The sequence below is a fragment of the Neolamprologus multifasciatus genome, chromosome 20 (assembly GCF_963576455.1).
Source record: "Neolamprologus multifasciatus chromosome 20, fNeoMul1.2, whole genome shotgun sequence".
In the NCBI taxonomy this organism is placed as follows: Eukaryota; Metazoa; Chordata; class Actinopteri; order Cichliformes; family Cichlidae; genus Neolamprologus; species Neolamprologus multifasciatus.
In genome coordinates, this window is record NC_140458.1 from 1,796,171 (window position 1) to 1,822,570 (window position 26,400).

The window sequence follows — 26,400 nt, forward strand, 5'->3', positions numbered from 1 at the left end:
GGAGTTCTGCTGGACTTTTGCCCGTGGTTGGATGTTCAATGCTGCGATAAACTGTTACATATTTTCTTAGCTCTCGCTTCCAGTCAAGTCCTTCGGCTTGTGCGATCCTGATTCTTTTCATCAATGATGCATTTTGACGTTCCACTTCTCCATTTGCTTGAGCCCATTTTGGTGTAGTTCTTATATGTTTGATTCCATTAGTTTCACAATATTCTCTGAACAGCTCAGATTTGAACTGTGGGCCGTTATCAGATTTGATGGTAACTGGTAGCCCATGTCTGCTAAATATACAGTCAATAGAGTCGATGACTTTTTCAGCAGTTGTAGATGACATTACATCATACTCATAGTACCGACTGTAGTAATCTACCAGTACAAGTATTGAGTGGTTCGAAGGTAGCGGTCCCAGTAAGTCTACCGCCACATCTCGCCATGGTCCATCCGGTAAAAGTGTGTTTCTCAGTGGTTCAGGTGGATCTGGTCTGGCTACTATTTGACATCCGTGACAAGCTTTACAAAACTTTTCTGCAGCTTTGTCCATCCCTGGCCACCAAACTTTTGTTCTGAGATGCTGTTTGGTTCCAACAATTCCTAAATGTCCTTCATGAGCTAGTGAAAGTGCTTGAGCTCTGAGGTTTTCTGGCAATACAATGCGAGTTCCCCGCAAAACTATGTAGCCGATGACACACAGTTCATTTGCAATGGGAGCATATGTTTTGCATTTTTCAAAATGTCCATTTTCAATAGCTCTTCACACTTCTGTTAATTCTGAGTCTGTAGCAGAGGCTTCTTCAACCTCTCTTGTTGTGAGTGCTTTTGGAGTAGCATTAACTGCAACAAATCTCACATATTCTTCAGATTCATGCTTATGTATCTCTTTTGACGTGGTGTCAGACAGCAGTCTTGACAGTGAATCCGCAATGTTTTGTTTTCCCGCAATGTGCACTACTTTAAAGTCATATGGTTGCAGTCTTAGAACCCATCTTTCTATGCGTGCACAAGGTTTAGATCTCTGGCTGTATATGACCTCTAATGGCTTGTGGTCTGTGATGAGGTCAAACTTCCTGCCATACACATATGGATGTAGTCTCTCACATGCCCATACCAGTGCTAGGGCTTCTCTTTCTGTTTGAGAATATCTTCGCTCACAGTCTGTTAAACTCCGACTTACGTAGCACACTGGTACCTCTTCTCCGTTCTGTATTTGTATTAGCACTGCGCCCAAACCTACAGGGCTCGCATCTGCTATGACTCTGGTTGGGGCTTCTTTGTCAAAATAGGCTAGGGTACCTGCTCTGGCTAACTCAGTCTTTAGTCTTTCAAATGCTTGCTTTTGTTCTGGCCCGAATGTAAACATATTTTCTTTTTGAGTTAAACGTCTAAGTGGTTCAGAGAGTGTAGCAAACTCTGGTATGAACCTGCTACTGAAACCTACCAGTCCCAGAAAGCTTCTCACCTCAGTAGCATTCTTCGGTTCTCGGGCTTCCACCACAGCTCTCACTCTTTCTTCAGTTGGGCCGATGCCTTTCTGTGTCAGCAGTATTCCCATGAACACGAGTCTGTCCATGTTGAACTGACACTTCTCTGAGTTTAGTGTCAGGCCACAAGTCAGAGAGTCTCTTCATCACAGCATGCAGGCGCTTATCATGGGTTTCCTGGTCTGGCGCGTGTATGATTACATCATCTGAAATGTTCTCAACTCCTTCAATGCCAGCTAGTGCATTGGCGATCTCATGCTGATATTGCTCACTAGCTGATGAGACTCCAAATATTAGCCTTTTGTACCGGTATACTCCGCTGTGCACTGCAAGTGTAGTGATCTCTCTTGACTCCGGGGTAAGCTCTAGCTGATGGTATCCCCACTTGAGATCGAGTTTGGTGAAGATTGTAGAGCCGTTTAGTCCTTGCAAGATTTCATCCACAGTGGGTATGGGGTATCTTTCCCTGATTATTGCCTCATTTGCTTTTCTCATGTCTAAGCACATTCTGATATCAGTCACATTTCTTTGGAAGTACCACTACAGGATTTACCCAAGGTGTAGGTCCTTCTACACGTTCTATAATGTCCATGTCGATTAGTTCATTGATCTTTTTCTCCACTGCATCCCTCAAATGATAAGGTATGCGCCTCAGTGGCTGTGCTACTGGTTTCACATTTGGATCAATGTACAGGCTGATCTGTTTGGTGTTTAGCTTTCCTACTCCTTTGAACACTTTTCTTTAAGAGTGTGCTTTAAATCTGTGACAGCCGCCACATTTTCACCTATTTTCAACACTCCTAACTTTATGGCAGTCTTTTTCCCCAGGAGTGGTTCACCATTACCTCTAATCACAATAAATTCAGCCTCTTCAGTCCTGTCACCAATCTTGATTTCACATCTGAATGCACCTTTAACCGTGAGTGCCTGTGCTGAGGAATATGCATATCAATTCCTCTGCTCTTTGGGTACATATGAGTGACATTTTATCTTTTCAGCTTTTAGCTTTTCCCATATGTTGTCTCCCATCACATTACTTGTAGCTCCAGAGTCAACTAACATTTTCAACTCTATTCCCCCAACAGAAAAGGTAAGTTTCTCAGGTACATTATCATCATTTACAGTAAATGCATAATCATCTTGTTCAACAGCATTCACATTTTGTTTCTTTTGTCTTTTGGTACGACACATTTTTGAAAAGTGGTCCTTACCATTACACTTGTGACATGTTTGTCCTCGTGCTGGGCATTTGGGATCTTTGCCCATGTGGTCAGTATAACCACACCTGTAACATTGTCTGTCTGTTTTATTATCATCTCTCATTTTTCCTTTTGGTCTGTTGTTCTTCTCTTTCTTTGCTGTAAAAATCCGGCTGACCGTGTCCTCTCCTTTCTTTTCCCCAGCGACGCTCATCGCCGCCATCTGCTCCTCCACGCGTTCACAGTGTGAAGCCACCTCCAACGTGCGAGTTAGGGTTAAGCCTGGACCCTCCTCAAGCAGCTTTCTCCGTACATATTCAGAAGTGCATTTACTCAGGATAGCGTCCCGTATCTGGTTATCATTGTCACCTTGAAAGTCACAGTCTTTTGCAGCTCGCCTTAAACGTGTACAAAATTGTTGCACAGTCTCACCTGGTGTTTGGGACAATTTGTGGAAAGTTTGGCGTGCGTATGCTGCATTCACTTGAGGAACAAAATAAGTGTTGAGTGCAGTCACCGCAGCGGTGTAATCCTTTGCCTCTCCCGTCTGTGGTAGAGTGGAGAAGACGTCCTGCACGTCTTGTCCGGCCAAGTGCAGTAGAAGAGCGCGTCTCCGCTGTCTGATTGCGTCTGTAGCATTATCCGTCAAAATAAGACCTTTCCCATCAGCAAACAACTCGAAGGATGTTAACCACCGCGTCCATCTCGGTCCGAGCGTAGCTGGATCAGTGTAGCAGGCGAACGGTTGAATACCCGACTTTTCCATGTTAGCCCACAAGTTTTTCGCTAACACCGTGCCGCCGCTGTCTACTTCTCACAAAAACAAATCCAGGTCCATGTCATCCTCGTCGCCATTGTTGTGTGCCCACCTTATTACTAAATTAGGTAGAGCACTCTGAATTGAATCAGGACATAAAGCACGGTCTTTATCTTGCTTTATTGAATACTGTCCATCTAACAACTAGCCACTTAACGGGGCCTCCTTCGGACAACAACATCCGGTTCAAAGGTCATCACATTAAGACATAGCCATATCAATACATGACATCCCCCTTTTCCTTAGATTCAAACTTTAGTCTTAATAACTTTGATGTCTTTTTTTCTCTTCAACATTGAACATTTTTTTCTTGTCTTACTTTTGTAACAATTATATTTTCTAACTGTCTCACCACACGTACCCTTTTTTTCCCTCAATATATACATGTCGACATACACATATGAACTTGAAACTTGCCCGTTTTCAGTTACCTCTTCACCTTAACATATTATAGTTTATTTCACCACAAAATCACAAAACCTCTCAGGTATCTTTTTAGCCCTTTGTGATCTACTTGATCTCTCTGGCCCCTGGGAGCCCTCTTGTGGTGTTGGAGTGAAGGTGTCAGTCTTTGTGTGTGTTTCACCTTCCTCCCTTTCAGGTATTGTGTCGTAGTGTCCTTCTCTGGTCTCATTTGTCTCGTATTTCTTCACATGTGTGATATTCCGGTGATAGCGAGCTCCTGTTGGTGATTCAATGATGACTTGGTTTCCAGTTCTGCTTACAACTTTGTGTGGTGTTGCGTTGAATGGTGTTGTAAACTTGTCCACTTTGTCTTGTTGAACCAGCACTGGGTCTCCCGTGCCAACTTTTGAATGCTCAGCTCCCCTTCGTTCATCAGCATAAATGTTTGATTTTCCTTTCTGTTCAGCGTCTCTGTCACGCACGTCCAACTCCGTTGTTTTTGCCTCACTGATGTTCGGTAACTTTCCTCTCATTTTGCGGTTGAACAGGAGTTCTGCTGGACTTTTGCCCGTGGTTGGATGTTCAATGCTGCGATAAACTGTTACATATTTTCTTAGCTCTCGCTTCCAGTCAAGTCCTTCGGCTTGTGCGATCCTGATTCTTTTCATCAATGATGCATTTTGACGTTCCACTTCTCCATTTGCTTGAGCCCATTTTGGTGTAGTTCTTATATGTTTGATTCCATTAGTTTCACAATATTCTCTGAACAGCTCAGATTTGAACTGTGGGCCGTTATCAGATTTGATGGTAACTGGTAGCCCATGTCTGCTAAATATACAGTCAATAGAGTCGATGACTTTTTCAGCAGTTGTAGATGACATTACATCATACTCATAGTACCGACTGTAGTAATCTACCAGTACAAGTATTGAGTGGTTCGAAGGTAGCGGTCCCAGTAAGTCTACCGCCACATCTCGCCATGGTCCATCCGGTAAAAGTGTGTTTCTCAGTGGTTCAGGTGGATCTGGTCTGGCTACTATTTGACATCCGTGACAAGCTTTACAAAACTTTTCTGCAGCTTTGTCCATCCCTGGCCACCAAACTTTTGTTCTGAGATGCTGTTTGGTTCCAACAATTCCTAAATGTCCTTCATGAGCTAGTGAAAGTGCTTGAGCTCTGAGGTTTTCTGGCAATACAATGCGAGTTCCCCGCAAAACTATGTAGCCGATGACACACAGTTCATTTGCAATGGGAGCATATGTTTTGCATTTTTCAAAATGTCCATTTTCAATAGCTCTTCACACTTCTGTTAATTCTGAGTCTGTAGCAGAGGCTTCTTCAACCTCTCTTGTTGTGAGTGCTTTTGGAGTAGCATTAACTGCAACAAATCTCACATATTCTTCAGATTCATGCTTATGTATCTCTTTTGACGTGGTGTCAGACAGCAGTCTTGACAGTGAATCCGCAATGTTTTGTTTTCCCGCAATGTGCACTACTTTAAAGTCATATGGTTGCAGTCTTAGAACCCATCTTTCTATGCGTGCACAAGGTTTAGATCTCTGGCTGTATATGACCTCTAATGGCTTGTGGTCTGTGATGAGGTCAAACTTCCTGCCATACACATATGGATGTAGTCTCTCACATGCCCATACCAGTGCTAGGGCTTCTCTTTCTGTTTGAGAATATCTTCGCTCACAGTCTGTTAAACTCCGACTTACGTAGCACACTGGTACCTCTTCTCCGTTCTGTATTTGTATTAGCACTGCGCCCAAACCTACAGGGCTCGCATCTGCTATGACTCTGGTTGGGGCTTCTTTGTCAAAATAGGCTAGGGTACCTGCTCTGGCTAACTCAGTCTTTAGTCTTTCAAATGCTTGCTTTTGTTCTGGCCCGAATGTAAACATATTTTCTTTTTGAGTTAAACGTCTAAGTGGTTCAGAGAGTGTAGCAAACTCTGGTATGAACCTGCTACTGAAACCTACCAGTCCCAGAAAGCTTCTCACCTCAGTAGCATTCTTCGGTTCTCGGGCTTCCACCACAGCTCTCACTCTTTCTTCAGTTGGGCCGATGCCTTTCTGTGTCAGCAGTATTCCCATGAACACGAGTCTGTCCATGTTGAACTGACACTTCTCTGAGTTTAGTGTCAGGCCACAAGTCAGAGAGTCTCTTCATCACAGCATGCAGGCGCTTATCATGGGTTTCCTGGTCTGGCGCGTGTATGATTACATCATCTGAAATGTTCTCAACTCCTTCAATGCCAGCTAGTGCATTGGCGATCTCATGCTGATATTGCTCACTAGCTGATGAGACTCCAAATATTAGCCTTTTGTACCGGTATACTCCGCTGTGCACTGCAAGTGTAGTGATCTCTCTTGACTCCGGGGTAAGCTCTAGCTGATGGTATCCCCACTTGAGATCGAGTTTGGTGAAGATTGTAGAGCCGTTTAGTCCTTGCAAGATTTCATCCACAGTGGGTATGGGGTATCTTTCCCTGATTATTGCCTCATTTGCTTTTCTCATGTCTAAGCACATTCTGATATCAGTCACATTTCTTTGGAAGTACCACTACAGGATTTACCCAAGGTGTAGGTCCTTCTACACGTTCTATAATGTCCATGTCGATTAGTTCATTGATCTTTTTCTCCACTGCATCCCTCAAATGATAAGGTATGCGCCTCAGTGGCTGTGCTACTGGTTTCACATTTGGATCAATGTACAGGCTGATCTGTTTGGTGTTTAGCTTTCCTACTCCTTTGAACACTTTTCTTTAAGAGTGTGATTTAAATCTGTGACAGCCGCCACATTTTCACCTATTTTCAACACTCCTAACTTTATGGCAGTCTTTTTCCCCAGGAGTGGTTCACCATTACCTCTAATCACAATAAATTCAGCCTCTTCAGTCCTGTCACCAATCTTGATTTCACATCTGAATGTACCTTTAACCGTGAGTGCCTGTGCTGAGGAATATGCATATCAATTCCTCTGCTCTTTGGGTACATATGAGTGACATTTTATCTTTTCAGCTTTTAGCTTTTCCCATATGTTGTCTCCCATCACATTACTTGTAGCTCCAGAGTCAACTAACATTTTCAACTCTATTCCCCCAACAGAAAAGGTAAGTTTCTCAGGTACATTATCATCATTTACAGTAAATGCATAATCATCTTGTTCAACAGCATTCACATTTTGTTTCTTTTGTCTTTTGGTACGACACATTTTTAAAAAGTGGTCCTTACCATTACACTTGTGACATGTTTGTCCTCGTGCTGGGCATTTGGGATCTTTGCCCATGTGGTCAGTATAACCACACCTGTAACATTGTCTGTCTGTTTTATTATCATCTCTCATTTTTCCTTTTGGTCTGTTGTTCTTCTCTTTCTTTGCTGTAAAAATCCGGCTGACCGTGTCCTCTCCTTTCTTTTCCCCAGCGACGCTCATCGCCGCCATCTGCTCCTCCACGCGTTCACAGTGTGAAGCCACCTCCAACGTGCGAGTTAGGGTTAAGCCTGGACCCTCCTCAAGCAGCTTTCTCCGTACATATTCAGAAGTGCATTTACTCAGGATAGCGTCCCGTATCTGGTTATCATTGTCACCTTGAAAGTCACAGTCTTTTGCAGCTCGCCTTAAACGTGTACAAAATTGTTGCACAGTCTCACCTGGTGTTTGGGACAATTTGTGGAAAGTTTGGCGTGCGTATGCTGCATTCACTTGAGGAACAAAATAAGTGTTGAGTGCAGTCACCGCAGCGGTGTAATCCTTTGCCTCTCCCGTCTGTGGTAGAGTGGAGAAGACGTCCTGCACGTCCTGTCCGGCCAAGTGCAGTAGAAGAGCGCGTCTCCGCTGTCTGATTGCGTCTGTAGCATTATCCGTCAAAATAAGACCTTTCCCATCAGCAAACAACTCGAAGGATGTTAACCACCGCGTCCATCTCGGTCCGAGCGTAGCTGGATCAGTGTAGCAGGCGAACGGTTGAATACCCGACTTTTCCATGTTAGCCCACAAGTTTTTCGCTAACACCGTGCCGCCGCTGTCTACTTCTCACAAAAACAAATCCAGGTCCATGTCATCCTCGTCGCCATTGTTGTGTGCCCACCTTATTACTAAATTAGGTAGAGCACTCTGAATTGAATCAGGACATAAAGCACGGTCTTTATCTTGCTTTATTGAATACTGTCCATCTAACAACTAGCCACTTAACGGGGCCTCCTTCGGACAACAACATCCGGTTCAAAGGTCATCACATTAAGCCATAGCCATATCAATACATGACACTCGTCAGGCTCTCTTCTTGGCTGCAGTGGTTATTATTATATTTACATGCTTCCAGCTCCCGTTTCTGCTCGATGACAGCTCGTACTTTTCCTTTTTCTCCCTCCCTCGCTCACAGACACATAACGTGTATGGCAGTCCATTCTCCCTGCAGCACGGACTACACTGCCCATGATGCTACATTCTTTAGAGCTATACCTGTAGCATTCTGCCTGTTAGCTTAGCACAACAACAACAAAAAGGCCTCTCTCACCCAGGAAACGCGCAGAGAGAGAGCATCACCCTGTAACCATGGCAACCGTAACGCTGCCTGGAACAACAGAACGTAGCTGTCAAACAAAACCCAAACAGTCCTGACCCGCCACAATATGAAACAGGGAAGTACCGCCGTGTAATCCATTTATTTCAACAAAGTAACTGTATTCTAAATACCACCTTTTTAAACGGTAACTGTAACGGAATACAGTTACTCATATTTTGTATTTTAAATACGTAACGGCGGTACATGTATTCCGTTACTCCCCAACACTGCATATAGGTGTGTATATGAGAGAGTGTGGTTTCTGTCCTTTCTGACTTGCGACCTGTGCAGGTGGACCCGCCTCTCTCCCTGTGACAGCTGGGACAGACTCCACCCCTGTGACCCTCAGCTGAATAAGCAGTAAACAAAAATGATCCACAGATGATCAGAAATTCCTCCGTTTACAGTTCAGTAGGTAACGTGCTCATCACATCCACTGATTGTGTTGTTGTTGTAAGTTAGGGTAACTGGAACAGCTGCTCTTTCACAGACTGGACCCCACATCAGCTCCCTACTCCATCCTGTAGTACAAACTGGTGTGACACCAAAGTCTGTTCCATACAAATAATCTGATTCAGTACAAACACCAACATTGTGCTGACCTGAAGAACACCAACAGTCACAGGAACGCTGTGGAAATGTGGGATTTGCAGCAGGACTGATGTGGATTACAAAGTGAAGGCAGACTTATTATGTTTCAACCACTGTAATAATAAAAGAATAAGAACAGCATCCTTGTAGCTGCTGCGTGCTGCGTATGCTAAGGTTTTATATGGTTTGCTGTTAGCTCTGTGTGGCTAACCAGCTGATTAACTTCAGTTATGTCTGATGCAGATCCATCAAGTGATTCCAAATGAACATTTAATGCAATGGATTCACTTAAAACACTCAAATAAAATAGAAGAATCCAAAGCTACGGTTGTCTCTGTTTAGGGTTGAGTAAAATATGAAATCTATAACATTTAATTATTTTTCTTAGTGTACAAAAACAGACTGATCAGGTAATGTTTTTTGTTGTTTTTAATGACATGTACATAATATTGGCAGTTTCATGATACTGAGGGGAGCGACTGTTTCTGTCCAGGGTGGGAGGGGCCAGAAGACATTTTTGTGTCAGTCTCAGGGTCCTGGAGGTGTCGAGGTGTTGGAGAGAAGGAAGACTGCAGACACCTTCTCAGACAAATGGATGACACACTGCAGCAGAAAGACTTCACAGTGTCCACGGGGCACTCGTGTAGGATGATGGGGGCTGGTGGGGCTGGTTCCTCCTGCAGACGTTCCAGCAGCTGCAGTTCCTCTAACAGCCACTTGAAGCTGACTCCAAAGTGAGTCAATATTTACAGTTTTCAGGGTTTGTGTTCAAACTTTAAACCTGAGGCACTGAAACAAACCCAGGTGTGAATCCAGAGAGTCTCATGTGTGATGTGTGAGTGTAGAGTAGGTCTGGTCCTGGTCCCTGCCGGCTGGATCGAGGCTCTGGTAGGTCGAGTCTTCACGTGTAGAACCTGGAGTACAGTTCTCGTAGTGGACGTCCTGAAACAGAGACAAACTGTCTTCTTCACATAAAAAGAAGAGACTCTGACTTGGTTAAATCATTTGTGCTGGTAAATATTTCCGTGTTGCCTCGTTGAACCTCTCAGACAACAGTGTCTCTGTTTGTTGTTGGATTCTCCGTCTGGGCGGCCATTTTTGTCACCTACCTGTTTGAATTCACCTTCTTGGATTGTAATTTGTGGAACAGTCTACACACTGAACCATCACACTGTGACTGCTTTATTTCTTTGTTACAGTAGCAGTCTGTCAACAGTGAGAGGAACCAAAGAGAAAGAAAGTCACCTCCATGTTTGTGCCCTCTGAGTTTGCTCTGGTCCTCAAACCTGTGGAACAAACAAAGGATGTTCCTCTGTTAGAGGGAACAATCATTCAAAGTGCACATGAGGCTGAAGATCACTGCTGCCCCTCCTGTTCTTCTGCTTAGTTGGACTTTATTAGGCTTCACTTTAGACTTTGCCTTCAGAATCAAAGACTCACATTTGCTCGAGTCTCCTCCTGTGTACTGAAGAAGTGATCCACAATAATTATTCTATTTTACAGTTTTCATGGGTCGTGTAGTCAGAATATTTTTCCTGTTTTTACTTCACACGTCTGAAGCAGAGAACATCTGGATCTGATCCTGCTGACAGTGTCCAGACTTCATGTGTGACACAGTTTAGGATTCAGTTACTTCCAGTGTTTAACATCATCTCTACAAGTCACTCCACTCTCCTCTTAGAGCCCAAAGTGGACGAGCAGGATGAAATATTTGGATGTTTGACTGCAGCTGTTTGAACAGACTTCAAGTGAAGTGAAAAAAGAGTTTTTGGTTAGAAACGAGACGTTCTGTGTGTTTCTGTGTCTCTGTTATCTTACCTCTGCTGCTCTTCCTCTTGATGCAGATTATTAGAACAGTCAGTGATGAGAGGATGATGATGATGAGCGGAGAGATGATTACATACAGCAGCACACCTGTGACAGCAGAACGAGCTTGTTTTACACGGATTTATTGATTGATGAGTTGCACATGTAGTGAAATAACCGACGTGAAACGAATAAACAAACAGATAAAAGTTCTACATGAACAAGAGGAGCTCACAGAGAATTTAGAAAAAGAAAACGTGTTTGGCACAACGTCACACTCGCATCATAATTCTGATTAGAAAAGCTGCCAAACAGGACAGGCTGATTAAAAACATACTGTCTTCTCTCATAGATGGATGTACCTGTAGATGCTGCTCTTCCAGGCTGCTCAGTGCTTCCAGTCAAAGTTAATGAAGGTGTGGAGCTTCCTGTAGTTGTGGCTGATGGTCCAGCTGCTGAACAAGAGCAGAGAGGAAAGTTTGACTTATAAATGTTTGGAGCTGTGAACAAGAAAAACACAAAGATTCAAAAATCAGCTGAGAAATCAAACGAGCCTTAAATGGATCCACTGATTGAGAAAAAACAGTTTGGCAAATTTAGTGTTAGATGAAAAAAATGCACTAAAATAGTTTAACAATGAAATAAAATATGAATGTATGTTGAAATATCAGGTTCTTGGAAACAATAAAGACATTTCGGGACATTAATGGTCACCTGTTCATTTCCAGCTCCACACTCTTATTCCTGCTCTCCATCACAGTAACTTTACAAAATTCACACTTCAAAATCATTTTGTTTCTAAATAATTCTGTTTCTATGTTGAGATAAACTGAGTGCTGAGAGCAGCCTGAGCTGTTGGCTCACAGGGATTACTGTACAGACACTGAGCTCATTATTAGAAACTCTGCTCGTGTTTAACATGAACATCCACCACAGGAACAGCAGATATATGACAGGAAATAAGGAACAGCTGAACAGCTCCACTCTGACAACATTTGATTAACGTCAGTAAAAACTCACCGTCTGTGACAGTGACCTCAAAGTCTCTGAACGACCTGCTGAAAGATTCCTCCTGTAAACATCTGTACTGTCCTGAGTCAGACTTGGTCAGCTGTGTGATGATCACATACAGAACTTCTGGATCATATCCAATGTTGTATCTGCTTCTTTGATCTCTCTTCTCAAATGTGTCAACAAGAGTGTTGCGTCCTCCACACTCTCCTCTGCAGAACAACTTTCTGTATCCAGGTTGTTTAAAGGAACATCCGACTGTGAGAGAGCTTCCAGTTTCTTTATCGAAGTGTTTCAGCTGATCATCGTTTCCATCCAGCAGTGCTGTTAAAGACACAAACGATCAATAGTTACTATCAGTGCTGCAGATGATGCAGTCTGATCAGAGTAACTCCAGTTTGACCCACAGTTACACTGGGAGCTGCCCAGTTCAACCAGTCTGACAGAGGAACTGTTGAACTAACTGAGATTTAAACGGCTTCATCATCAGACTGATTGGATTCATGAAAAATCAGCTTTTATGACAAGTATAGACTCTAAAATGTGAACACTTCATGGTTTTAAGTACATTTAAAGTCTGGATGGACTTTTGTGTTCTGAATGTGATTTTCACACATTCATTGAGGAATAAAACATTTTGCTGTGAGGGGAACTCTTGGAAAGATCAAACTGATGACACAGAAGCAAAAAGTCATCAAAGAAAATCAAAGTTACATCAGAAAATCTTCTTTCATTCATCAGCGTCTGTTTCTGACATTTCATTCACATCATTATCAGCTGACACACTCACTAATATTCACACACACTCGTGTCCCAGCTGCAGTTCATCGGTTACTTCGAGGAGTCCAAATGTAACCAACAGTTTACAGGAGAACAAACTTCAGCTTCTTTAAACCGTCAGCAGCTGTCAGTGAAAACTTTGCTTCAGAAACAGAAACGAAACATTTCCACAGCTGAAACAGAAACTCACCTTCAGCAACAACGATTCTAAACTGTCTGAATGAAGCTGATGATGAAGATCCAGCCAAACCATAGCTGTACTGTCCAGAGTCAGACTCAGTCAGCTTTGAGATGCTCACATATAAAGCATGAGAATCAGTCCATTCATATTCAATGCTGTATCTGCCTGTTTGAGCTCTGACATCAGTTGTATTAATGAGAATGTTTTCTCCTTCACATTCTTCTCTGCAGAACATCTTCCATGTTCCTGGAGAATTAAAGCGAAATCCTTCTTTAAAATCTCCTCCAATGACTCGATAGTGAAGAAACTGAGCATCGGTGACTTCAGGGTTTCCATCCTGCAGAGCTGTTGGAAACATGAACCATCAATAGTTACTGTTTGTACTTCCTGTAAGAAGCTGCAGTCTGATCACAGCATCCACACACAGACACACTGAGACTAAAGTCTGAATAACAACAATGATTCATGTCAAATACATTTTATTGTCTAAAGTGGTGGAAAATCTTCTTCCAGTCGACATGACTCAAAATATATCTGAACATGTTTCCTATGCATGAATAAAATGACAATAAAAGATGAAGATAAACAAAATATGACATGTAAATGACTCATAACTCCTCTGTGTGGTACTTGTAGTAATTATATGTTGAGAGATTGAAGCAACAGCTCAACATGCAAGTTCTTCATGTGTTTCATCCACAGGAAGTGATGTCATCATTTAGTTTAAATGTACTGCTGGTGTCAAAGTTCAGGAAGCAACAACAAAAACAGTGATGAAGTTTTTATTTGTAACTTTGTTTTACTGAGGCTCATCGTGGCTCAAGAGTTGGGAGTTCACCTTGTAATCTGAAGGTTGCCGGTTCGAGCCCCGGCTTGGACAGTCTCGGTCGTTGTGTCCTTGGGCAAGACACTTCTTTTTTTTTTTTTTAAGGAAGTAACAAATACTTGCAATGAACGACATGTTATTGAGTAATTTATGGCTCAATTTAAAGCTCTAAAGCCAAACTCAGCAGCTGATGTGAGTCAGTTACTTTATGTAAATGATTTCAGTTCATTCCAGCATTTAAACTCTGTGCAGTCGTATTTCTGTTCAGCTCGAACACGACAAACAGGAAGAATTAGGAAATAACTTTCCACAGAACTCTGGGTTTGAAGATGCTGACAGATTTCACTCACGTCACTCACACGTTTATATTTGTCTGCAGGAAGTGATGTCATTTTGTCAAATCTATGTGCACTGTGGGAGTGAACTGTGAATAGTCACAGTGAAGAAACACGAACATGTAACAGTAAAAGCAACAAAATGTGTTTTTGTCTTTCAAAGAAAAATTCATTGACTTGATCAACAAGTTTGTATTTTCAAATAATAACTGAAAGTATCAGGTGGAGTTTTTACTTTTATGTTACAGGTTATTTTGAGGAAGTAACAAACACTTGTAAGAAACCATCTTTGAAAGGACGAATCCTAAAGCCAAAGTGAGCAGCAACATGTCCATGAATGTCTCACTGTGATGGTTTCTTCTGTCCATACTGGCCACAAACACATCCATGAAATCATGAATAAAAGCAGTTTGAATGGAAGAAGCGTCCATGAAAGTGACTCATAGCTGACTCTGATCATCATGTTTAACAACAGAAACATGTTGAAGAACGAGAGTGACAGAAAGAAAAAGTGAATGTACTCACAAAGGAAGAAGAAGCAGATCAGAGTGTGATGGACTTTCATGATGAGGCTCTGATGGTTTACTGCTGCCTCTCTTCTTCTTCACTGGAAACCAGGAACTTGTGACGCCTCACTTCTCTAACTGAAGGAGTCCCTCCTCCAAACACCACAGCACCTCTACACTCCTCCCCTCTGCATCCGTCTGTGAGTCTGCTGCAGGGCCTCAGGCTTCCTCCTTATATTTATAGTATTATGTGCAAAGTGCTGCAGGAAATACAATGATGACATTTGACTCTTTTAAATTCATCACAGTGACCAAAACCTCCAACAATGATCATCATTCATCATGAAATCATTTCTCTTACTGTATCTGAAGATAATGAACTTTAGTTTGGGATCATTTAGAAAAACAGTTTGGGTCAAATGTTAGAAAAGAGTCAGACTTTCTTTCTTCTCACAGTTTGTTTAACATGAGTTTCAAATCTTTGAACATTTAAATACATCTATTAACAGAATATGAAAGAACAACAGTTCTGATATTATATCAAACATTTCAATCACCTTGTGGTTCAAAGTGGTATTACACGACAGCACAGCCTCATGTAATACCACTTTGAACCACAAGGTGATACATGAGTCAGTAGCTGTGTCTCCATTCAGGGGGCTGCATCCTTCGGAGGACCCGGCCTTCTCGGTCTACGTGGGCCGGGTCCTCCGAAAGCTGAGAAGGGCTGAAGTGCGAGCTGGGAAATGGGGAAACATGCCAGGAGTTCGCTGTTCTCGCCTGCTCTAGTGACCCTTGACCTCCAGGTCAGCTATCGAGCTGGTGGGTAACAGACGTCTCCGAAAACGTTGGAGCACTTTGGCAAATATGCGATGTCTTGATAAAGTCACACAGTTTACACAGCTACATTCTCGCCTTCAACTATGTTAAAAAAAATGTTTTGACGGAATAACGTCCACGCTCATCTGTTTGTCAGCTACAACTTTGACTAGATTACATTTTAAATCAGCAGTAATCTGATATTTGTGACCTACCAGAGACTGAGAGAGAGCAACTTGTGTTTTTGGAAACATTTGCTGTATTTTGAAGTGTTGCTGAATTCCAGTGTAAGGCTGAGGGTTTATCTGTTTATCTGTTTATCCTCGTCTGTGTTCGCATTATGTTCCACGGTTGATGTACCTGATGTTTGTTCCAGAACCACACCCACTGTTATACACTCTGAATGAGGCAATAAAGGGAATCATCTTCCTATTGCTGCCTGGCTTCATTCTGTTAAAGACTTTATTCTTTCCCCCTGAAAGGAGACCTCACTGTGATGGTTACTTTGATGGACTGTCTAATCTTGAAGAATTTGTCTCAACTTATTGAACTGGCCATGATTAGGAGCCAGCAAATTGTGACCAGGTTATCTGAATCCTGCTAAAAATACAGATACACTGAAAAGTGTTTAAGTTACGACTGCCTCTAGAAATGACGCCTCCTGTTGTTTGTGCGCTCGGATTTTCTTTCCCTAAAACCAGACGGCCTGTTTTCTGTTTGATGTAATCAGAGGACTACCTGCTTGGTGTTTGTAGGCAACTGTCCCAGGTTCATGTTTCATGGTAAAAAAAGTTTCAACCGTATTTCAGTATGATTGAAACTGAACTGATTATGACAGGAGACCTACAGTTTAATGTTGTTTAAGCACATATGTTATGAATTTTATAAATCAACAGGATGAAGGAACAAATCAAACTCATTCTAAATATTCTACAAGCTCTCGCATTTCTCAACATTGTTACCTTCAGACTAATGTATGACGATGGAGCTCTTTCTCAGTTTGAGACAAATGTCCCAGACAGGTCTAGCCCACTGTTCTTCCTCTTATTTCACAAAATCAAAAACCTCAAAGTGCTGACTGACTGCTAAATACATCTGTAAAATCTGTCATAGGACCACTAATTTCTTTTATTTGCATCGGTGTGAAGGGAACTTCTCTGTATGTAATGACGCTGTCTGCAGCCAGCAGACGCCTGTTTACTGTGTGCTGAATCACTCCACCCTGTCTTTCTGTAGGCCTGTTTGTGTGGCAGGTCTCATGTGCAGGTACTGGAGGGTTAGTGCAGCTCGATTTCCACCAGTGACACTGACAACATCTGGCTGGTTCCCCTCCCTGAGACACTTTTTGAGTTTTGCTTTGGGTTCTTGAATCAAACAACACTGTGTGCAGCATTTCTTCACCCACACACTCGTTTACTGCTGATTATACTGACTAGACTCACCATGGTTATCACTCTATCCAATGGCTGTTAATAGCAGTTATCACTGCCAAGTATGGCTCAGATTGGCCCTCCTGTTCTGCAGCTCCACCCCAGCACAGTCTATCCTCCAGTTCCTGGGGCTTCTCCTGAACCTGCTCCTTCACCCGTCCCTGTTCCCGGGGTGAGAGCGACCAGGGCCCGGCCCGGCCCTGCACCAGTTCCTCAGGTGGGGACAGCTGTAGGGCTGCAGCTATTGATTATTTTAGTAATGGAGTAATTATTTTTAAAATGTGCTGTTCAAATGAAGCTGACTTGACTTGAATATTAATACTGAGTTGACAGAATCCATGTGTGTTGCATAAAGACATAAAAAGTTAAGACTTTACAGATATCCATGTATCTGATAACAGGAGTTCTAAACTAAAACTTCCGTTACGTTACTCAATGAGAGTAACGTATTCTGAATACTTTGGATTACTTAATATATTATCATGCTGTTTACAACTACATGAATGTACTATTGCTGTGATTTATTACTGTTACTGAAGGTCCGCGGCTCTGAACCGTAGTAAAGGGACCTCTGGCTAATACGGTGGGTTCTGTGTCGGCTCGTAGCTGAAAACTAGCTTTACTTTGTTGTCTGGGTCAACTTTGCTAGCAGAGACAGAGAGAGGCGTTGAAAGGCTGCTCCAACAGAACTTATTGTTTCAGAGGAAAACACGAACACGGTGTACAGTCGAGTCTTAATAGCTTACTTACAGCTGGGCTCGTCAGGCTCTCTTCTTGGCTGCAGTGGTTATTATTATATTTACATGCTTCCAGCTCCCGTTTCTGCTCGATGACAGCTCGTACTTTTCCTTTTTCTCCCTCCCTCGCTCACAGACACATAACGTGTATGGCAGTCCATTCTCCCTGCAGCACGGACTACACTGCCCATGATGCTACATTCTTTAGAGCTATACCTGTAGCATTCTGCCTGTTAGCTTAGCACAACAACAACAAAAAGGCCTCTCTCACCCAGGAAACGCGCAGAGAGAGAGCATCACCCTGTAACCATGGCAACCGTAACGCTGCTGCCTGGAACAACAGAACGTAGCTGTCAAACAAAACCCAAACAGTCCTGACCCGCCACAATATGAAACAGGGAAGTACCGCCGTGTAATCCATTTATTTCAACAAAGTAACTGTATTCTAAATACCACCTTTTTAAACGGTAACTGTAACGGAATACAGTTACTCATATTTTGTATTTTAAATACGTAACGGCGGTACATGTATTCCGTTACTCCCCAACACTGCATATAGGTGTGTATATGAGAGAGTGTGGTTTCTGTCCTTTCTGACTTGCGACCTGTGCAGGTGGACCCGCCTCTCTCCCTGTGACAGCTGGGACAGACTCCACCCCTGTGACCCTCAGCTGAATAAGCAGTAAACAAAAATGATCCACAGATGATCAGAAATTCCTCCGTTTACAGTTCAGTAGGTAACGTGCTCATCACATCCACTGATTGTGTTGTTGTTGTAAGTTAGGGTAACTGGAACAGCTGCTCTTTCACAGACTGGACCCCACATCAGCTCCCTACTCCATCCTGTAGTACAAACTGGTGTGACACCAAAGTCTGTTCCATACAAATAATCTGATTCAATACAAACACCAACATTGTGCTGACCTAAAGAACACCAACAGTCACAGGAACGCTGTGGAAATGTGGGATTTGTGTAACAGTGTTTATGTGGTATTATTCCACTTGCCACAAATGTCAGTGTAATGGGGAAACAGCGCCCCCCCTCTCGGTGTGGCGGGTTAGGTGAGGCTGGCTGCAGTAATCGCTGCCAGTCTGCCGTAGCCATACGAGAGGTGAGTTGTATTGTTCCGCACACGATATAGCTAAGTAGTAAAACATGTTTGATTAGTTGATGTGCACCGAGTGTAATAAGTGCTTAGTGGACACATGTCCAACACCAGTTTTATGTACTTTTCATTTGTTTATTACTGTGTAAAACTGTATGCTAAAGCGGAATGCTAATGGGATGTTCTGCCGTAGTGTGCTGTGCGGAGCGGTGTGTGGCGAGCCATTTGCACTGATACAAAACCGTTGTTTCCATTCAGGTACATCATTTGTTTTTGCTGTTATTTTATTGTATATTAAAAATTGTAATATTGCTGCAGTAATCGCTGCCAGTCTGCCGTAGCCATACGAGAGTGTGCTGTGCAGAGCGGTGTGTGGCGAGCCATTTACACCGATACAAAACCGTTGTTTCCATTCAGGAAATAAAGTGGCAACGATCGATCAGAGACTCCTTGTCTTTTTAAAAACAACACAACGCAGAGTCGAGGAGTCTGTTTGGGCCGAACTGTTGCAGCGGGATGAAGCAGAAACCGGTTACATTAGCAGCAGGACTGATGTGGATTACAAAGTGAAGGCAGACTTATTATGTTTCAACCACTGTAATAATAATAGAATAAGAACAGCATCCTTGTAGCTGCTGCGTGCTGCGTATGCTAAGGTTTTATATGGTTTGCTGTTAGCTCTGTGTGGCTAACCAGCTGATTAACTTCAGTTATGTCTGATGCAGATCCATCAAGTGATTCCAAATGAACATTTAATGCAATGGATTCACTTAAAACACTCAAATAAAATAGAAGAATCCAAAGCTACGGTTGTCTCTGTTTAGGGTTGAGTAAAATATGAAATCTATAACATTTAATTATTTTTCTTAGTGTACAAAAACAGACTGATCAGGTAATGTTTTTTTTTTTTTTTTTTTTTTTTTTTTTCACCTGTCCCATTTGGTTCTTTAGCCGTCAGAATTGTTGTCTGAAGACCAACAAGGATACCCAATGGATTTATTTTGCCAAATGGATCATCATGGCATTGCCGTATTGGTCCATTTGATCGACCTTTGTTTTTATTATTTATTTTATTTTCAGTTGTTACAGACGGGACAGACATGAGTGAGGGATAGGAAAGGGAGAAAGAAAGAGGAAGGAAAAGAAAAACAGAAGGGGAGAGGGACAGTGAGAAAGGGGGGAAGAAAAAATATCTCCGGGATCACCTGTTGAGAGAGAAAGAATAGAAAACAAGCAAAAAAAAAAACAAAACAATGCAACATACTATACACAACACCATCGCATTAATCTAGCTAAGTGTAAACAGCAGTAAATACTAAATATTGAATGTTGTTGTGCAGCACGCAGGACAGACAGCGCACAATGTGCTTTGAAGTAGCAGCCAAGAAAGGTGTGATTTAAGTCTACGAACAGTGAACACCTGTGTGCACACCTGTGTGGATCGGCGCGCTTGTATTCAAATGGTTTCCCCATGTAATGGTCTGCTAGAGGATGTAGAGAGCCATAGCCCCGTCCCCCAGGGCATGAAGCAGGCATGGAGGAGATCCAGGCCCCAGACATCCAGAGGCCCCAGAGTGCAAGAGCCCAAGGAGGACCACCGGAGGGGCATCCGTGCCACCTTCATGGGAAGGGCTGAGGATCCCCAGATGAGGGGTCACCCAGTAGCCACCGGGCAGAAGCTAGAGGGGGCTGCACCGGCGTGCCCGCCGGCTCTGCCGGCAGCCAGCTGTGCCAGAGTGAACCGAGCCACAGGCACAGAGGCCGGAGGCCCGAGGGCCCTCCGCGCCCCGGAAGAGGCCTGACCGAGCAGCAGGCGCCAGGCCCCGCCAAGTAGTCACCGGGAGTGAGCTGGTACATACCTGAGCGCCCAGCCCCGGACACCAAGAACCACCAACGCACCGACCCCTGAGGGCATCAGTCACCGGCAGGGAGTGTGGTGAGGGGAGATAGGCCTCCACACTTTGGAGGGCCTTGGAGTTCCCAGAGAGGTGAAGTCTAAGACCCGACCTGACATATAGACACAGACAAACAGGCACACACAGACACAGACATGCATTCCCACCCTCATGCACACATATACAAACACTCAGCACTCACCCAACGCAGGAATAAACGTAAATGGACATGTACACACAATCACACTCCCCAAACATACTCTATACCCCGGGTCCAGGTATCCTCACCCCCAGAGATGGAAACGGCACCCAGACCCAAGAGATGTTACCCTTCCCTCCGGGGTGGAGGCAAGCAGACCGCCCCAGGCTCCGCAGCAGCAGGGAGGCCAATCGGACAGCCAGCATCTCTTCCCAGCCCCCCCGCCCCGATGGCTAGCAGAGAACAGGGGTGTGTTAAGACCCCATACCTCCCTCCTCCCGCTCAAGTGTAGTGTTGCTGCGTGTTGCTCTAAAGTGTATTTAAAACAAGGGAGAGCATGGTGCTGCTGCCAGAGAGCAGCAGGTGTTAGCACGGCCCCTCCCGAGAACCCTCAATGTCTACATGGATTTAAAATTGAGAGGTGGGCACCGGCGCCAGAGGTAGGTTTGAATACACAGACCATCTACTGGACGCCGTTAACGTGCCCACCCTCAAGGCCCTATATATATATATATGTGTGTGTTATGAGAGTGTAAGTAATGTGGATGTCTAAGTTGTGAGATAAAATTGAGGCACAGGTGGCCAGAAGAGGACAGAGGGGGGGGGAATGTCTCCCCTGCACCCTGGTGACACACCCGCACCCCAAAGCCCTACCTGTGTGGGTGGGTGTGGTGGAGCGTGAAGAGGGAGGCAGCCGGGGATGGGGAGGAAAAGAAGGGAGGGGAGGGTGTCCCTCCCTAGGGCCAGCTCCCCCGCTGACCCCAATATGCACCCCCGTCCTCTGGTATCCACCAAGGAAAGGGAGCCCAGGCCCATCCAGACCGGGGCCTACGGCAGCAACACCGCCAAGCCCCACAGGACCCGGGGCAGCCCACTCTACCCCACCGCAGAGGAAACTGCACCCACCCCAACATTCAATCATCTCCCAGACTACACAAGACACAGACACCCAGGTTAAGTTTATTCTCCACCTCTCCTATGTCTCTCCCCCACCTGCAGAGTGGACTCCTGCAAAGATGGAACAACCTCCCTGCCAGTTCAAGAGCCCCCCGGTTAGGCCGATGCACAAGAGGCCCCCTGCGCCAGGGCTGAGCCCCCGTGCACCCACCCGCCCACAACCTCGGCGACACACCGACGAGGACCGAAGCCCCCAAGGCCCAGCCAGAGCCCCAGCACGGAGGCGAAGCACCCCCGAACCCCAAACCCCCACGCCCGCCCCGGATCCACTCAGGGGCAGCCAGGCCACCAGGCCAGTAACCTACGTCCGCCAGCACAGACCATCCTCCAGCCCCGCTGCACGCGGCCACGAGGAGAACAACCTCTGAGAGCGACCAGAGCCACTAACCAGGTTATGAACACAACCCCCGGGTTAAGCCCTCCAGGGATAACGTCTCTAGGGGTCCTCCAGGTGCCCTAAGCCCATCCCAACCTCCACATCAACCACAATAGCCAAGGCGGGACCAAACCACGACCCCCCACCCCGCTAGGTGATGGAGCCGATCAAAGGAGCCCAGGGATTGATCTAATGTGGTGGCAGAGGCTATATCGAGACTAATGTGATCTATTAGATAGTTTCTGTATTGGCTAGAATTAAGATTATTTTTATTTTTCCAGTTCATGAGGACCGTTTTCTTGGCGATGCATAGGGCAATAAAAACCATGTGGACTGTATTAATTTCTGTAGTGACATCATCCAAATTTCCCAACAAGCATACTAAAGGGGAGGTTGGAATTTTACATTTCAGACACTTTGATAAGTCCTCACATATCTCGTGCCAAAACTTCTGCACTGGTGGACAGAACCAAAGAGCGTGGATGTAACTGTCTGGTGTATTGCCTTGACAGTGTGAGCAGTTGTTGGCGGATGTAAAGCCCATCTTAAACATTCGATGACCTGTATAGTGCACTCTATGCAGTATTTTGTATTGTATTAATTGCAGATTGGGATTTTTAATAAATTTAAAGGTTTTTAAGCAAATTTGAGACCAGACGTTTTGGTCTAAGCTGACTGATAAATCTGCTTCCCACTTTGCAATAGGAAGGGATATTGATTCATCTATTTTAGAAAGTGTTCTGTATATTTTAGATAATAGTTTGGGGGATTTAAGAGTAAGAAATTGAACCACACTTGGTGGTGTTTGTAATTCAACTTGACTGAGGTTAAATTTCTTTTTTACTATGGATTTAATTTGTTGATATTCTAAAAATCTTTTCTTGTTGATCCCATATTGTGTAACTAGTCTGTCAAATGGAATAAATTCTGTTCCCTCTAATATATGTTCTAAGTATTTAATTCCTTTACAACTCCATTCTGGGAAATTAATCATATTTTTGTTTTGTAATATGTCAGGGTTATTCCAGATAGGTGTACGTTTGCATGGGATTAATGAAGACTCCGTTATTTTTAGAAACTCCCACCATGCTGACAGAGAAAAACTGATGTTGATGCTTTTAAAGCATTCATGTCTTTTGATGTTTGAGCTAATAAATGGTAGGTCTGAAATCTCTAGATCATTGCATAGTGCCTGTTCAACATCTAGCCAGGGCTCATCTAAGAGGGTACATTTTAACCATTCTGAGATGAACTGAAGCCTGTTGGCTAAGAAGTATTGGTGAAAATTAGGCAGATCTAGTCCTCCTCTATCCTTGGTTCTTTGTAGCGTTTTTAAGCTGATGCGCGGGGGTTTATCTTTCCAAAGGAATTTAGAAATATGTGAATCCAGAGATCTGAACCAATCTTGTGATGGTTTGTTAGGGATCATTAAAAATAAGTAATTTATTTTTGGCAAGATCATCATTTTTATAGTGGCGACCCTTCCCATGAGTGATATGGGTAGAGATTTCCATCTAGTCAGATCGCCTTCTACTTTCTTTAGAAGTGGGATGTGGTTTAATTTAATTAAGTCTGAAAGCTTAGGAGAAACAATAATACCTAAATATTTAATATTTCCAGATTGTAGTGGGGCAGAAGATGAATTGTGGAAGGAGCAGTTAATGGGAAGAACTGTAGATCTTGGCCAGTTAATTGAATAGTCTGAAACTCTTGAAAACCAGTTTATTAGAGTAATTACCTCAGAGAGGTTGATTTGTGAGTTTTGCAGAAAAAGCAACACATCATCTGCATAGAGACTGATTTTATGTTCTACGTTATTACATTTTATGCCCTTAATTGTTGTAGCCTGTCTAAGTGCTGCTGCTAGAGGTTCGATAAAAATTGCAAAAAGTGAAGGGGAGAGTGGGCATCCCTGTCTGGTGCCCCTCAGGAGACAAAAGCTGGAGGATGTCTGGTCATTTGTTCTGATACGAGCTGTTGGGGAATTGTATAATATTCTTATCCAATTTATGAAAGAGTTTCCAAAACCAAATTTGTGTAAAGTTGCAAATAAAAATTTCCAGTTAACTCTGTCAAATGCTTTTTCTGCATCTAGAGATAATATTATGGTTTCAATGTTTTTATTGTATGAGTAGTCTATTAAATTAAGAAATCTACGAGTATTTGTTGAGGAGTGCCGACCTTTTATGAAACCAGTTTGGTCAGGATGAATTAAGAGGGGGGTTATTTTCTCTAATCTCTTTGAGAGAGCTTTGCAGATTATTTTAAGGTCTACATTTATAAGGGATATTGGACGATAACTTGAGGGAAATAAAGGGTCTTTTCCTGGTTTTAGCAGGAGACTAATGTTAGCAGAATTCATATTTGGTGGTAGTCTGCCATTTTTCTTGATTTCCTGCAACATTCCATGGAATACTGGTGCCAAAATTGTCCAGAATTCTTTGTAGAATTCTGCAGGAAAGCCGTCTGGACCTGGAGCTTTATTAATGGGCATACTTATCAGGGCTTCCTGGAGTTCACCTGGCGTCAGTGGCGAATCCAGTGCCATTGCTTGACTGTCTAGTAATTTTGGAAGAGTTACGTTGTCAAGAAACAAATCAATTTCATTTTTAGACGGGTTTATTTGTGGTGAATATAAAGTTTCATAGAAATCCCTAAAAATCTTGTTTATTCTTCCAGGGTCATATATTGTGTTCCCTGATAAATCTTTAGTGGCACATATAGTTGTTTTTTCTTTATTTATTTTTAACTGGTTTGCTAGAAATCGACCTGGTTTGTTACTGTGTTCAAAATTCTGCAAGCGAAGTCTTTGTACAAGGAATTGTGTTTTTCTATTAATAATTTCATTTAATTCTAGTTTTGTTTTGCATATTTTGTTCATTATTTCTTGATCTTGGTGGAACGCGTAGGCTTCTTCTAAGGATTTGATGGTTTTTTCTAATTCCTGAATATTTTTGTTTTCTTCTTTCTTTTTGTGTGATGAGAAAGAAATTATTTTACCTCTCATCACAGCTTTTCCTGCTTCCCATAGAACAGAAGCAGATGTTCCGGGAGTGTCATTAAAGTCTAAATATGAAGTCCATTCCTTTTTAAAATATTTAATAAAGTCTTCATCTTTAAGTAGTGATGTGTTAAATCTCCAGTTTTTACTTGGCGTAGTATTATTCTTGTGTATTAGTGTTAAAGATACAGGAGCATGATCGCTGACAGCTATAGGGTGAATCTCAGTGTCTGAAATGTCACTCAGCAGTGAGCTGCTGACCAAAAAATAATCCAGACGAGAGTAGGAGTGATGAACATGTGAGAAGAAAGTATATTCCTTACTGTTGGGGTGAAGGGACTGATCAGGTAATGTTTTTTGTTGTTTTTAATAACATGTACATAATATTGGCAGTTTCATGATACTGAGGGGAGCGACTGTTTCTGTCCAGGGTGGGAGGGGCCAGAAGACATTTTTGTGTCAGTCTCAGGGTCCTGGAGGTGTCGAGGTGTTGGAGAGAAGGAAGACTGCAGACACCTTCTCAGACAAATGGATGACACACTGCAGCAGAAAGACTTCACAGTGTCCACGGGGCACTCGTGTAGGATGATGGGGGCTGGTGGGGCTGGTTCCTCCTGCAGACGTTCCAGCAGCTGCAGTTCCTCTAACAGCCACTTGAAGCTGACTCCAAAGTGAGTCAATATTTACAGTTTTCAGGGTTTGTGTTCAAACTTTAAACCTGATGCACTGAAACAAACCCAGGTGTGAATCCAGAGAGTCTCATGTGTGATGTGTGAGTGTAGAGTAGGTCTGGTCCTGGTCCCTGCCGGCTGGATCGAGGCTCTGGTAGGTCGAGTCTTCACGTGTAGAACCTGGAGTACAGTTCTCGTAGTGGACGTCCTGAAACAGAGACAAACTGTCTTCTTCACATAAAAAGAAGAGACTCTGACTTGGTTAAATCATTTGTGCTGGTAAATATTTCCGTGTTGCCTCGTTGAACCTCTCAGACAACAGTGTCTCTGTTTGTTGTTGGAGTCTCCGTCTGGGCGGCCATCTTTGTCACCTACCTGTTTGAATTCACCTTCTTGGATTGTAATTTGTGGAACAGTCTACAAACTGAACCATCACACTGTGACTGCTTTATTTCTTTGTTACAGTAGCAGTCTGTCAACAGTGAGAGGAACCAAAGAGAAAGAAAGTCACCTCCATGTTTGTGCCCTCTGAGTTTGCTCTGGTCCTCAAACCTGTGGAACAAACAAAGGATGTTCCTCTGTTAGAGGGAACAATCATTCAAAGTGCACGCGACAAAGAAATACGAGAGATCATTCATAATTATTATTATTTTGGTTATGAGCAGTCTGACATCTGGATTTTTATAAATCTATCAATTTATTTA

The 26,400-nt window shown here is 43.3% G+C and overlaps 1 protein-coding gene across 4 annotated transcripts; it reads right to left on the minus strand.

The window, feature by feature from the left end:
* Positions 1-9,505: 9,505 nt before the first annotated feature.
* On the minus strand, positions 9,506-16,911 carry LOC146494021 (polymeric immunoglobulin receptor-like). Of its 4 annotated transcripts, none has more exons than XM_085146298.1 (8): positions 16,767-16,911; positions 14,525-14,765; positions 12,848-13,084; positions 11,887-12,201; positions 11,229-11,321; positions 10,879-10,974; positions 10,306-10,346; positions 9,506-10,002 (listed from the first exon to the last, which is right to left on the minus strand). In XM_085146298.1, the coding sequence occupies exons 3-8, from the start codon at positions 13,071-13,073 to the stop codon at positions 9,883-9,885; spliced, it is 891 nt and encodes a 296-aa protein (XP_085002424.1). In that variant the 5' UTR covers positions 13,074-13,084; positions 14,525-14,765; positions 16,767-16,911; the 3' UTR covers positions 9,506-9,882. The 4 variants fall into 4 exon arrangements, with proteins under 4 accessions (XP_085002424.1, XP_085002422.1, XP_085002420.1 ...); XM_085146296.1 differs by having other exon boundaries at positions 11,229-11,318; positions 12,848-13,183; XM_085146294.1 differs by having other exon boundaries at positions 12,848-13,183.
* Between the last annotated feature and the right edge of the window lie 9,489 nt (positions 16,912-26,400).